The sequence below is a fragment of the Hyperolius riggenbachi genome, chromosome 8 (genome assembly GCF_040937935.1).
Source record: "Hyperolius riggenbachi isolate aHypRig1 chromosome 8, aHypRig1.pri, whole genome shotgun sequence".
NCBI lineage: Eukaryota > Metazoa > Chordata > Amphibia > Anura > Hyperoliidae > Hyperolius > Hyperolius riggenbachi.
The window spans coordinates 137052528-137066017 of record NC_090653.1 but is presented as its reverse complement, the minus strand read 5'-3'; the positions used below and the strand labels follow the sequence as shown (position 1 = coordinate 137066017).

General features: G+C 41.0%; 1 protein-coding gene across 1 annotated transcript in view; it reads left to right on the top strand.

Annotated features, from left to right (window-relative positions):
- The window catches only part of GAB3 (GRB2 associated binding protein 3), a 194991-nt gene that overhangs the window by 145039 nt on the left and 36462 nt on the right, over positions 1-13490 (top strand). The window contains exons 4-5 of the mRNA XM_068251156.1: positions 6735-7180; positions 12036-12091. Of these exons, the coding sequence (XP_068107257.1) occupies positions 6735-7180; positions 12036-12091 (502 nt within the window). The remainder of the gene's footprint in view (positions 1-6734; positions 7181-12035; positions 12092-13490) is intronic.

Sequence of the window (13490 nt, the reverse complement as noted above, 5' to 3'; positions counted from 1 at the left end):
CCTGACGAAGGCGAGAGCCGAAACTCGAGTCGGGAAGTGGAGGCTACGCTGCAATACTGCAAATAAAAAAGCTTTTATCCAGTAAGTGGATTCCTGCGCATGGTTTTTCTGGCCCCCACAGTGTGCACTATTGTTCTCCGTATCTCTTGCAGTACCATTGGGACGCAGGAGACGCTGTTGGAACGCACAGGGGACGTCCACGAGATACAACGTGGATCACATGACCCAGAAGTCCGGAAATCCGTCCAGCGCTATTATCCTGCTACCTACACGGAGCGGAGCTTGGATTGTCGGGATTACAGCAAGACGATAGATCCTCCTGAGTACACCCCGCATATTGTCAGAGGTGGGAACTCCAGGAACAGGTACTGTGACCACCCTATATACGGGCAAACTGTTATCCATTTGCGCTGAGGTACCATAGACTTTCATATTGTACTGCATTATCTAGGCCTATTTTTAACATTGAGTCTCAAACAACCCAAAAGTACACTTATCCGGTAACAGCCGATCCCCATCGTTACCGGATAACCAAGATGCTACAGTATAAACAATCCGACCGTTTCAGATAGAATTGATCAATGGATCGATAATCCGATTGATGATTTGATAATTTCTAGTCAACTGTTACCATCTGTAATCCTCTATGATCCAATCACACTTATCCGATCAGAAGGTTGATCATTAGCTAAAAACTGTATAGTCAATGGGCATTTTTAGATGCCAAGTGTGAGCTGTTTCTTTGCATACACAATTTAGAACCGCTATCCATTTGCCTTGCAGAGCCCAGCAAAAAAATGTAAATAAATAAATAAACTTCCGTTTTAGTAGTACTAGTTAGCAGTCCTGGGTTCAACAGAATACTGTGCCTGCCTACACTGCTGGTTGTGTGTACAAAATGTAAGTCATCACCGTATAAAGTCAGAGGTAATAGGCCTTTGCAACCAAAGTTACAATCAGCACCTTCTATTTAGGTGGTCCAATTGAGTTTTTTTTGAATATTCTAATCCTTAAATCCATGCAGAATGTAATGTGTCAGCACTAGTCCTGCTAATTGCCCCTCCTCCCTAACCACCCACCCTAATCTGAATTGTACTTGAGTACTAGAGCAAAGGTTCTACTCACTTGCAACTTTGTCTATGCCAAGTGAGTAGAGCTGTCCCCTAGTGCAGCAACTCATGCAATATGATTGGACATACTGGAAAATCACTTCCAATTACTAAACACCACTACTGGTGCCAGTAGCTTACTCATGTGTATTCGCCTCTTCTGCTCTCCATAGAGCTGAACACACCATTTGGCCAAGAGTCTTAGAGTTTGTTTGTGCAGTACTGCCACTCAAAAGAAAATATGTAAATATGTTTTAGGCAACAGCAGTTTGTATTCAAGCCTTAAAGGACTGAGTTGAAAAAAAAAATGAGATCTATCCCCCTTCTCCCAAAAAAAAGACTTTTTTTTTTAGTAATCCCACAGTTTTATTTTATATTTAAATCTAATGTTTAAGTTTTTACTGTTTAATGGCCTCTTCTTAATGACACAGTCATTGAAGTATGCCAGAGCTCAAATCTATGAACTATTGCCAATTTTAATCGCTTTTCTTCTCTCAGAAGCCATTTTCTGGCAGGAAAATGTTTTATTTCTGTAATTCCTTATCAGTGAGGGTTAAGCTATAGTCCAACCTGGTTCCAACCCGGATAGAAACTGTCACTTGCATACCTGATTTTTAATTCTTTCAGCCAGAGAAAGTAAAAAAGGAACATAGCCTAGATATTTGTGTGCTCGGCACTATACATACACATGTCTATCTCATCATGTCACAAGTCATCTCGGGTATCCTTTAAGACTAGAGTGTTCAGCTTTGGGTAGATTGATGAAGGGCCCGAATTGCTCGGTTGTCATTGTTGTTGCTTCCTGTCCTGGTGAGAAAACTTTCACACTGAGAATGCAGACAGCAATATAAACCAGACAGAGGATCCAGCATTTCTGTGCTTCATCCAACTCTAAAAATAATTTTGCTTGGACTTCCACGTGCAGGAGAACTCCAGCCAGAAATGTTATTGTAGATGCCAAGTGTGACAATTGTTTTGGGGCCACGCAGGGTCCCCTTCCTCAGAACAGTGCAGACATAAAACGTTATATGTCTGCACTGTTCTGAGGAAGGGGACCCTGCATAGCCCTGAAACAACTGTCAACCATTGGGGTTTGACACATGCATTTGATGGAATAAAAAACAACATTATTGCATTTGTGAAGCCTGGTGTGCTAACCCATTCTTTGGACTTTTGCATTGTACATGGGGTGTTGCTTTGCACCCAAGGTTATGCACCCAACCTATAAGGCAAGGTGTGCCACTCCTAACCTACCCACTTACTACTGACTATGGAGTTAAGGAGGCCATACATGCAGAGATTTGACCGTATGATCGACCATTTTATTCGATCATATTATCAAATCGATAGAGAATGGAGTGTGTTCCAGTATGCCTAATGAATAAAAACTGGCTGATATCATTATGAATTGACCAACCTAGTTGATTGAGCAGGATGGAAACTATCGGTGGATTGCACAGGAATGAGCTACTGTTCACATATATTTTGATCGACTTTGAATCGATTTCTGCATTTAAAGCATGATGGCACAACATCAGTAAGATCGATTAGTGAAGGTGAATCACATAGGCTATTGCTTGTAGTGTGTGGGCCATTAGTCAATCGATTTTCAATCAACCACACTGAAGTAGATCGCCAAATTAAGTTGATCGCTTTGTCAACTCAATCAAAATTGCTAGATGTATGGCTAATTTTAAGGTGCCAATAGACATCGATTTTCCCATTCATTTCCCTGCAGATTCACTTTGATTGTAAGTCCTTTAAATGTTCGATTTGACCAAAAATGTATCAAAAGTATCAATCAGACAGGACAGACGATCAAAAAGCCATAGCGTTGCATTGAATCAAACAGTGCAACACTGTGGTTCAGTCATTTTCAATAGATTCCCTGCTGAACTTCTATTAAAAATGGATGCGCTGTGTGTGTAGGTGAATCAATTCCTTTCTAAAAGGAATCAATCGTTTTAGAACATTAGGTGGAATTCTAGAACTGTATGGCCAGCTGTACAATACACCGATCAGTGATAGCATCCACTTTCATTGGGAATGCAGAATCCTAGCATTCTGTGTTTATAGATGTAAGAGGTGGGACATCTTAGGTAAACAAGCTTCTGATTGGCCAGCTTAGACAAGTTTTAAACATAGAATAACATGGTAGAATGTATTATGGTTATCTTTTCTGAAGACTAACAAGCTCAGGTTTTTTTTGCTGAACATAACATTTGTATGTAAAATGTAACAACAGGGGAAATGAAAACTGGGATTTTGGCACTGAACTAAAAACTTGCATGGGGTTAATCAGATTTTAAGGGTTGGTTGAGATGCCTGGCATCTCAGTCAAATGCTTTTCTGCTAGCGTGTAGAAAAGCATTTGGCAAACTTCGGCGGCGTTCAGCAAATGCGTGATGTTTTGATCCCCCCAGGGGAACACGGTAGTGCAGCGTTTAGTCACCAGGATGAAACGAAATGACGGGTTTGAGCATTGCATTTGCAGGAAAGTTGGTAAATAGTGGTAACAGCAGCTGTCCATTTGCTTGGAACAACAGCGCTTAAATAAAGAGCGATGCGGCCATCATTTAACGCCGTACAAACGTCCGTGTGAACTGGCCCTTAGGCCTCTTGCACACTACATACGATTACAATTTTTATACTGTCCAATTTTTGATTCCGATTAAAGATCGTACCAGCATGCAGTACTTTTTTTTTTTTAATCAGAATAAAAAATCGGATTGTATAAAAAAATCGGGATTGCATGTAGTGTGCAAGAGGCCTTAAACTGCTGATAAATTAACCAGCAGCTGAAATGACATTAATCAGCAGCTCCCAAATTAGATTAGCTCCTGTAAAATAAAATCTTGAATCTCATGTTCTTATTTATGTCAACTTACCAGTATAGAAATTCTATAAATTAAATATTTCTTATTGTGCAAAGTCCCCAGTATCCAGCACCGGCGGGGAACGCCTGATGCCAGATACATGAGCTTGCCGGCCCAAAAAAAGCGCCCCCCACCCCCTGGTGCAGCATAAAATACTCAGTGTCCAGCGTTGTCTTTCCTTCCTGTAGATCCTAGCAGCTTTCCGGCGTTCCCCATGTATGGCTACTGGCATGTCACCTGACTTGCGCTGGGAGCCGTGCACGAGTGCCAGGGTTAGAAGACGACGCTGGACACTCGGTGAGTATTTTGTGCCCTGGAAAAAAAACCAATGCACTTTCTTCCACATGTCTGGCAGTCACTTTACCTCAGATTAGCCTGAACTCTGACTATGTTGTGCTGTTTCTGGAAACAAAGTGAACGCTAGAAATATATGAGAAAAATGTGCATTTTCTTCAGTGCATTTTGGTTAATCTTTGCTCCAAGCTGAAGAGAACAGTGTGTTCTTGCTGACACTTTGAGAGATCATACAGTCCCTCCCACTTCATATCATCTGTGAGAATCAGATGGAGGACAGAAAATTCTGACTTCAGTTTAAAAATAGCTAAATGCAACTTAAACAGATGAGGAGTGCGCTCCATCATATAAACAAGAGCTTTGCCATCTTGTGTGCTGACAAGTATGGGAATACTGCGCTCTATAACATGAGGGGCCTTTGTTTTCCATCTGCAGATCTTTTACTGTGCAAAACAACTAACTTCACATGAGGAGATTTGATTTATTTCACGGTCACCACACTTGTGCATTTGCTACCATGTTTAAAGTATGGCAGTGGCCATGGTGGTATGGAGCTTTGGGCCTCAGTACAAGTCTTTTTAAATTGGTCCCCACCACCCCCAAGCACTCTATACATAACACTGGATATGCTGCAACAAGGACAGCTACAGTATTAGAGGTGCTGAGAATATATAGCACAATAGTGCGATAGAAAAATCTCAATTGATCGAGCTTTTCGATCCCACAAATGTGCTATACATTCCCAGTAGATTTGATCATTCTGATCAAATCTGCTGGGAATCACCAGGAAGATTTGATGTGTGTATGGCCTGCTTAAAAAGCTCTGCTAGGCCTCCCGTACCCACATTTGTCCTCTGCGCAAACGGCTTTGGTCAACTATTTGTACAGCTACAAAATTAACAATAGCGGCATTTTGGAACTCCGCCTCTCTATCCTTTGAGCAGGTTAAACAAAGACTCATATTTTCTTCTTTGAAAAATTGAGAGCCAGACTAACAGACACCGTGAAAAAATTTGACAAAGTCTGGACTCCGCTCTCTAACTATATACTAGAGACAGATGTTAATGCGCAACTTATGCGCTACTAGCCTGGGCTTAACCCGTATAGAATATACTTCCTTGTATTTCGGAAGGGTTGGAATGCTCCTTATTCCCGCGGTCTCCTTGTTCCTACTTCTTATCTCTTTTCCTCCTCCTTCTCTTTCCCTATTTCTTTCTACATACAGGTTAAAAGATACAGTATCTATTGTCTATAAAATGTCTCCTGCTTCACAGCTAGTATACTTTGTACACTGCATACCAAACTATTAACTGTGCTATATGCTTCTCTGATGCCACTCCATGATATCTAAACAGCAGCCCTGCACCTTTGTTCCCACTGCTGCGTGAAAGCTTTATGCACATATCTGTGATCTTTAGTGATGTCTGATCACTGCTCTCTCCAAGTCCCAGCTGGTCCCGGGTTGTGGCCTGAAGAGTTAAGGATTATTTATAGGAACAGGTTCTGTAGCCCAGATCCATGACCAGAACTTGTCTACACATCTTGTTAGTAAAGCCTTCATTCTGGGATGGCACGGCGTACCTCATGTGTGCTGTGCAGTATACAGGCTACAGTTAATAGGAGTCAGATCTCTTCCAATGGGGAATTCAGTAATGCATTAGAGTTGCACTATTGATCAGGGAGCAGTTTGGAGCTGAGATAATACATTCATGTTATAAATACAGTAATCTTTCAAAGTGGAATCATACTCAAATTTCATCTATGGTCTGAAGCCTTATACACAGCATACAATTCACAGCTAAAACCGTCTGTTTTTTTAAGGTACTTGAAAGCTTAAACCTCAAGCTTTTTACCTAAATTAGCTGCTAATTAATCAGTTTACCTTGGCAAGCCAGAGAGCATTATCAGAATGTTTTGGAAGTGTAATAAACTATGTAAACAAGGCAGAAAAGTTCCTGTTGTATCCAGGGATAAGCAGATAACTTTTTCTCCTTTATTTGCTCACTATTTACTTAATTAGGAGTTAGAACTCAGGAGTAATTAAGAATTAGGAGTAAAATTCAGTATGTAAATCAGGGTCAAGGAAAGATTTTGCAATGGGCAAACACTGACTAAATCATTTCTAAATAAATTATTGTAAAAATTAAGCACTTTTTTCATTACGTTATTTTCACTGGAGTTCCTCTTTAATGTATTAGAGCAAAATTCAATTTTGAGTGCAGTCCCACTTTATCTACCTGAATGCTTGTCCTGCAATTGTGTAAACATTTTGAAGTTGACAACTTACATTACTATGGCAAAGCTTTGATAAGGTTGTGGCGTGATAAATGGCTCTACTTGTAACATGATGTCAGCTGTGGGTTGGACTTGGGCTAGAAATGTACTCAACAGTATAGTATATGTTTCCTGTTAAATGTATGTTTTAATTTTGTATCTCTGTTGTTTTCCATCTCAGATGCGATGCATGGTCAAACTCTGACAAGTCACTTGAGCAGACCTCATCGGATGACGTTTTTCTTGACTGCTTACCGTCCCAGTATCCTCTTAACCAGACACTTTATAATGTAAACTTTCACCATCATAATCATATACAGTCTCCAAGCTTCATTGCTGTTAAGGACCTAGAATCGAATGGTTCCTCCAGTGACTTTTCCTCGTCTTCCCCTTTGCTGGGACCCTCTTCATCACAGACATTTTCAGTTGAGAAAAACCACAACGGACTCAGTGAGAGTGAATTATTACCCATCACACCACCACCAAGACCGCCCAAACCAAACCATTTTCCTGAAGCACGGACTGAGGTGATTTCCAGTGGAATCATCCAGAATGGACATTGTTTATCTGGCATAGTGCCCAGAAGAATTTCACTATCCAGTCTGGACAATGTTAGGAACTGGAAAGGTAAACATATTTTAATCAGCAGAACGGATAGCTGAGGCATTCCCTAAAGCAGTGATAGGTAGCTTGGTGCTAAACTTGCACATCTCGTAGTGGGAGGAAATTAGTAATGCGTTAAACAATGTAATTGTAATATATATCACATACAGATCTTATTACAGTGTCCAGCCAGAACTTGATAATGTTATATATAGAGATGAGACATGTTAAACTTTGCTCCCTGCGCACACACACAGTCACCTAAAGGGCAGCTGACATTTAGAGGAAATGTACAGTGATTTCTTCCATTTTTGTTTTATTTATTTGTTCAAGTTAGTAATTACAAATTAGAAATATAAATTTATATATTTTACATTTTTGGAGCCGGTTTTACATTTGTTTTTTGCATTGCAGTGGGTTGCGGTGCTCCTGTTGCATCCCACCGCAACGCAGAAAACGACAATCATATGACCCTACGGCAGAGTGTGCTGACAGGTTCATATGCATAGTGCCCGTTCCGTGACGTACTCTCAGCTGGACAGGAAGTACGTCACTGGGATTCCCGCCGGTCCGTGCATGCGGGATGCACAGCACTCCGCCGTTTACATTTACTGCCTCACCCATAGACTTTCAATCTACCAAGCACCATGTGTTAAGCGTGGAGCTTGCAGTAATGCTATGCTGCCCTTGCATGGGCTCAGATAATTCGGGCACACTGCAACGGACCACAAGACGTGTGAAAGTCTCCATAGACTTTCATTGCTTGTGCGGCCCCTTTTGGTAAAATAGGGTGAGGCCAGTTTCAGACTGTACATCAACGTTATCGGTGCGGTCCCAAGGCCACAGCACACCGCCAAAAACAGGCCTTCGGGGATTACCACGTTAATAAGCGGTGATCCCCTTCTGGCCGACATACAGGAAGTGACACTCACTTGTGCTCACTTCATGTTTCGAAAGAATACAGAAGTGTTTTGTAAAAATACGCTTCCGCGCATGCGCTCCGCAATACCACCGCCATCTTTTTTAAGAACCCCTGCGTCGCCATAGACTTGCATGACTTTTGGTCCACCGCACATCACCACAGAACTGCATGGTAACGTAGGTTTGTCCTTGTGCCGGGGATATGACGATTACGTCACTTCCATCACATCACGCCGCACTGGCTCAGTATGAAAGTCCCCATAGACTTTCATTGGCCTGCGGTGGGGAGCGGTAAAATTACCTCACCGCACCAGTGTGAAACCACCCCAAAGTAACACAGGATTTACCTGCAAGTGTAAAAAAAAAGAGAAAAGATTACATTTGATAAGAGCTGTGCCTCCTTATTTGCTTTGTAAGTACAAGAACAGTCTCATTTTGCTGCACTGTAGTAAGGCTATGTTCACAGTGGGCATTGGGTTCCCTGCAGTAATCAGGAACGGAACAGGAAAGGTGCACTGCACGTTTTCCGCACATTGCATCACATGCAGTGAAGCATGCAGTCAATGAAAATGCTTAAATGTCACTGTTAAAATGTGCATTTTGCAGTAGCATGCACATACACATGCAGTGCATAGGGATGCTGCATGCCATTAAACTGCACCGGCCATACTGTGAACATATATATAGGTGGTGCATTGCAGTGCAGAAACCTACATTTCAATATGGCCGTGTCCTGTAAGCAAGTTGTTGCTCCACTTAGTCTCAATCAGTTTTCAGCAGAAATCCTGTGTAGAATGGACTGAACCACTGCCCCTTCAGCAGGGCCGGATTTGTACATTTTACTGCCCAAGTCTCACTGTCAACCCCACCCCACCCACTGTGTCTTCACTGGTCTTGAGAACCCCCATCCTGTGCTGTGCTCAACTGCTCTGCCCTGTACAAGCAGGGTGGCTACAGACCGGGTCTGTGACCCTTGTGGTTTACATGTTTGGCAGTTTAACTGTCTGAGTGTGCCAGCCCACTCACCTCTTGATTCCTCGTACCCTAGGCCATGGCCTTTGTGGCCTTGCCTCAAATCCGGCCCTGCCCTTCAGTAAAATGCTAAGCTGCCATTGATCCCTCATCACTCATGGCCCTCATCCACTTGAGAATAGATTATATGGAGAATTCAGTCAAAGAAATCAATTGTTCCTGTATATGTCCCCTTTAAAGGGGCCGTCTCATCTGTTGGCTAGCAGACAGGAAGTTGAACTGTCTGACATGTGTTCAGGCACAGATCAGCCTTCCACGTTGGAATAGTCCTCATTGAGTGTATTCTACTAATAGTAAATATAAAGTTCTTGTATTTTTTCTGATAATCTACAAACCACCATCTTTTTAAATAGGGTCCCAAATTTAGAGTAATGCCTGATACACACCATGCAATTTCTCGTCAAGCTAGTCCAATTGATTATTTCCGACAACTCTCATCTGATTTCCGATCATTTTTTGGTCGATTTTCTCATCACTTCTATACAAAAACAATCAGAAAAACGATTGGAAATCAGATAGGACCTGTCAGAACTAATCAATTTGACCTATCTATCTACCAGGCATAAATGTAATGGATGTCTGAAAGAAAATGAGCTCAAGTCTATGAATATTATTAAATATTAAACTAAATATTAAATATCATTGGTGAATTCCCCCAGTAGTCGCACAGATTGGTAAACATTGCCTAATCATTGTTTGTCTTACAGTGAACTAGTCTCATATCTATACAGGGCTCATAGCAGAGATGGGGGTAGGCAAGCTGTACATTTATGTATCCTATTACAGCTGGTTTATGGGTTCCCCTGGAGATTGTCAGATTATATCTGCACAACCTCCCGTCCCCGCATACCAGTTCCAGCATCACAGGTAGAGACTGATCACATGTACAACTGAATGTCATATGATGGAAATCTTAAATCCAAGCAATGCAAAACATCGCTGTCCTCAAATGTCTGAAGAGTCACAGTTTACTGGCGCAGATAGTATTGCATTAGCACAAGGTATCCTTAAAGAAACTGCTGTTTACTTTGCCTCTGACAGCTGTAAATGGTTTCAATTGATGTTTACAGTTTAATGACACTATTTATGGCATTATACTGTCTGAGATTCCACATACTGTGTGCTAAATTTAACACTTGGCTGTAAACAAATCAGCATTCATTGCTATGTCATGTGATTCTCACATAGCAAATCAGTATGCAATACATGTCAGTCACTTATGCTTTATCTTGTATATGAAAGCTGAACTGCAGATAGACATGGATATACACAGCTAACATAGAGTAGGTGTTATGCTGGCTACACACATTATAATTTTCCATACGATAGATACATCCGATTGATAAATTCCCTCATGTCCGATATTACTCCCGATCGATTCTGTGCTCGATTTCTCATAGAAGTGAATGGAAAAAGATAAGAAAAACGAGCGAAGTTAAGGGAATCAACCACAGAATCGAGTGCAGAATCGAGCGGAAAAAATGATCGGGTGGGAAAATCGAGCAGAAAATCGTAACTTGTGTACCCAGCATACCATGTACTTGCCAGAAGGTTTGCAGTTCTCTCCAGCCAGCTTTTTGTCAGAGACTTTGGTTACACAAAGCAGGCAGCACTAGGAGCTCTGTATTCTCACCATTTATATTCATCTGTAGCTCACCAACAGTGCCTGTACAAGGTCCCTCTCCCTTCCTGACACCTGGACAATTCTGTGGAGCAGCTATCATTCTGCCCACTTTAAAATGAACAGAGCCACATTTTTAGTCCCCAGGGCATATCAAAAGCACATTGAAAATGCTTGCTAACAATGTGACTCATTACTAAAAAAATCAATTCTACCTCTTATTTTTACATTATTTTTACATTTAAAGGTTTGTTAGAGGCTTTTATTACCCTATTTCTGCAGCCTGCCATCTACAGAAAGAGAAGGCAGATAAGGATGGCTGCAATTAGCAGTTTCAGTGAGCAAACAAAATCTTTCATCAGCAGAGTGGGTAGGGAGATAGTACACTGTGCTTCAAACAGTTTAAAGAAGTCACACTTTATTACATTCACACCTTCCCCTGGATAAATAAGTGGGGAGAGGGGGGAATGGCAGCTCCTACAATTATTAGAACCCAGGGCAAACTACAGAAAAAAAGCTGCTTGGATACCTTTAGGGCGAAGTTTACACTATGGCCCTCACCCAAGCAATTAAAAACCTAGCAATTGGAAATGTTCTGAAAAGAGTATTTTCTTATATGCTGGGAGCTTTTAAAGTATTTTATTTGCAAGGTCTGAAAATATCTCCTTGGAGAAAACTCAGGAGAAAAGTTAATAGGATATGGGCCTATGTGCGTTGTGTAATGCATACTCTGCACGCTAAATTTCCCCTGAGCCGAACCAGAACTTTGCATGATGCTAATCAGATTTTAAATGTTAATGGTTGATACCTAACAGCTAGTTCATTAATCAACTGCCAGATAATTAATAAGGTTTTGCTGCAGTGACCCTGGAAAGGGTAAATCCAGGTTAGTATTGCTGGATCACTGGTCCTATGTGGCCCCACAAGGCATAGGGTTCACATCTCGGTGTTTGGGTAGCAACATTCTTAGCTGTTTTTTTCTGTTGTATATTTGTTTGCTAAACTTAGGCATTTAGAAAGCAGGTAGTCCTTAAAATGATACAGTAAGTCTAAACTGAAAACCTACCTCTTTAGTCTGGGATTCATGAACATCTGACTATCTCCTCTGTAACACAACCCAGCCTGCAACCCTGTATTAATCTGAGACACAACTATGCGCTTTGAGTCCTATGGGAGAAAATCGCTTTACAAATGTTATTGTATTGTATTATTATAGTAATGTACTTGTTGCCCTTGGTTACACAATAGGTGCAGTCTTAAAAGTTTTCAGTCTGTTTTTACTGAAAATAACATTCTCCTTTTCAGGTGATTTGGATGACTGCTCATTAAGAAGTAGAGATAAGAGGCTCAGCTTAAATCTGGTTGGTATTCTATTCAATATTACTTCTTTTTCACCAGTTTTACATGTTAAAGTACGAGGGTCAGCCATACTATCCCAGGAAAAAAAACCACATGTATAAGTAGATACATGTTTTACTTGTTCTACTTACATAACATATGTATTGTACAGTCCGCATTTTGATTTCAGTGAATTTTATATAGTATATAAAGAAAAAACTGTTTTAGGCATTTTCCATCTTTACTGCCTCTGATTCAAGCCAATACTGATGTAATTTCCTCCCTCAGGGCTCAAATCCACTAGAGCGATTTTCTGAGCGTTTAGGGAGCGATTCAAACCGCCAGCGATTTCCCTAAACGCTCAGCTGATGTCAATGGATGGGCTAAATTCCACTGGAGCGATTGCGGTTACCAAATCGCAAAACGCAGGACATGCAGCATCGTTAGCGATTAGTGTTAGCGTTTCTGCAATGTAAAGTATATAAACGCTGGCATAATCGCTCATCAAAACCTGCACAGAGCGATTTTGCTGGCGTTTGAAGTTACTGCACACTGTAACAAAATTAAAATTAATTGAAAGGACCAATCAGAATTAAAAACACTATTCGCTACACACCCGCTGGCAAATTTAATACACTTTTTAAAATCGCTACTGAAAACGCTCATGAAATCGCTTGCAAACTGCTCATACAAAAGTTAGCGATTGCAATTAGCGATGTTAGCGGGAACCAGGCCTTACTCTTTTTTTCCTCATCTGCCAGAAATGATGTATGCAAAACTACCATCAAAAAACTACACTGTCTAGTTTGTTTTTTGTAAGCACATGTGAGCAGAACATAGATTGGATTTCTGCAGCTTCTGCGGAGGGGTGAGGTGATTTACCTTCTATTTCCCTTCTCAGCCTCGTGTCACACTGAACTACCCTCAGCCAATCAGCAAGGAACAGGAATGTTGGAGGGGAAGATGAGATTTCCTCTCCCTGGCAATGTACTGTACAAGAAAAGAGCCAGGCTGACTGAAATAAGATACATTACAACAGACACATTTTTGATTATATTGGAATGCTTGTAATGCAGGGTCAGGATGTAGACTACATAATAAACACAGAGCAGTTGGTAAATGCAATTTGATTTTATGGCTGACCATCCCACTTTAATGAATGTGTACTCTTTTTTTACTCTTGTATTATATTCATTCTCACAATCATTAAATAAGATCTGCAAAGAACAGTTCACTTGAAAAGTATACCTACCTAAGGATGGGTGCACACGTGGCTGTGCGTGAAAGGTCGCGTTTTCTGTCATGTGCGTTTTTGCGTTTGTAGTGCATTTTTCTTGCGTTTTGCATGCGTTTTAAGGCATGTGCGGTTCGCATATACAAAATGCATTTTTCTATTACGTTTTATGCAAATCACTAGGAAGA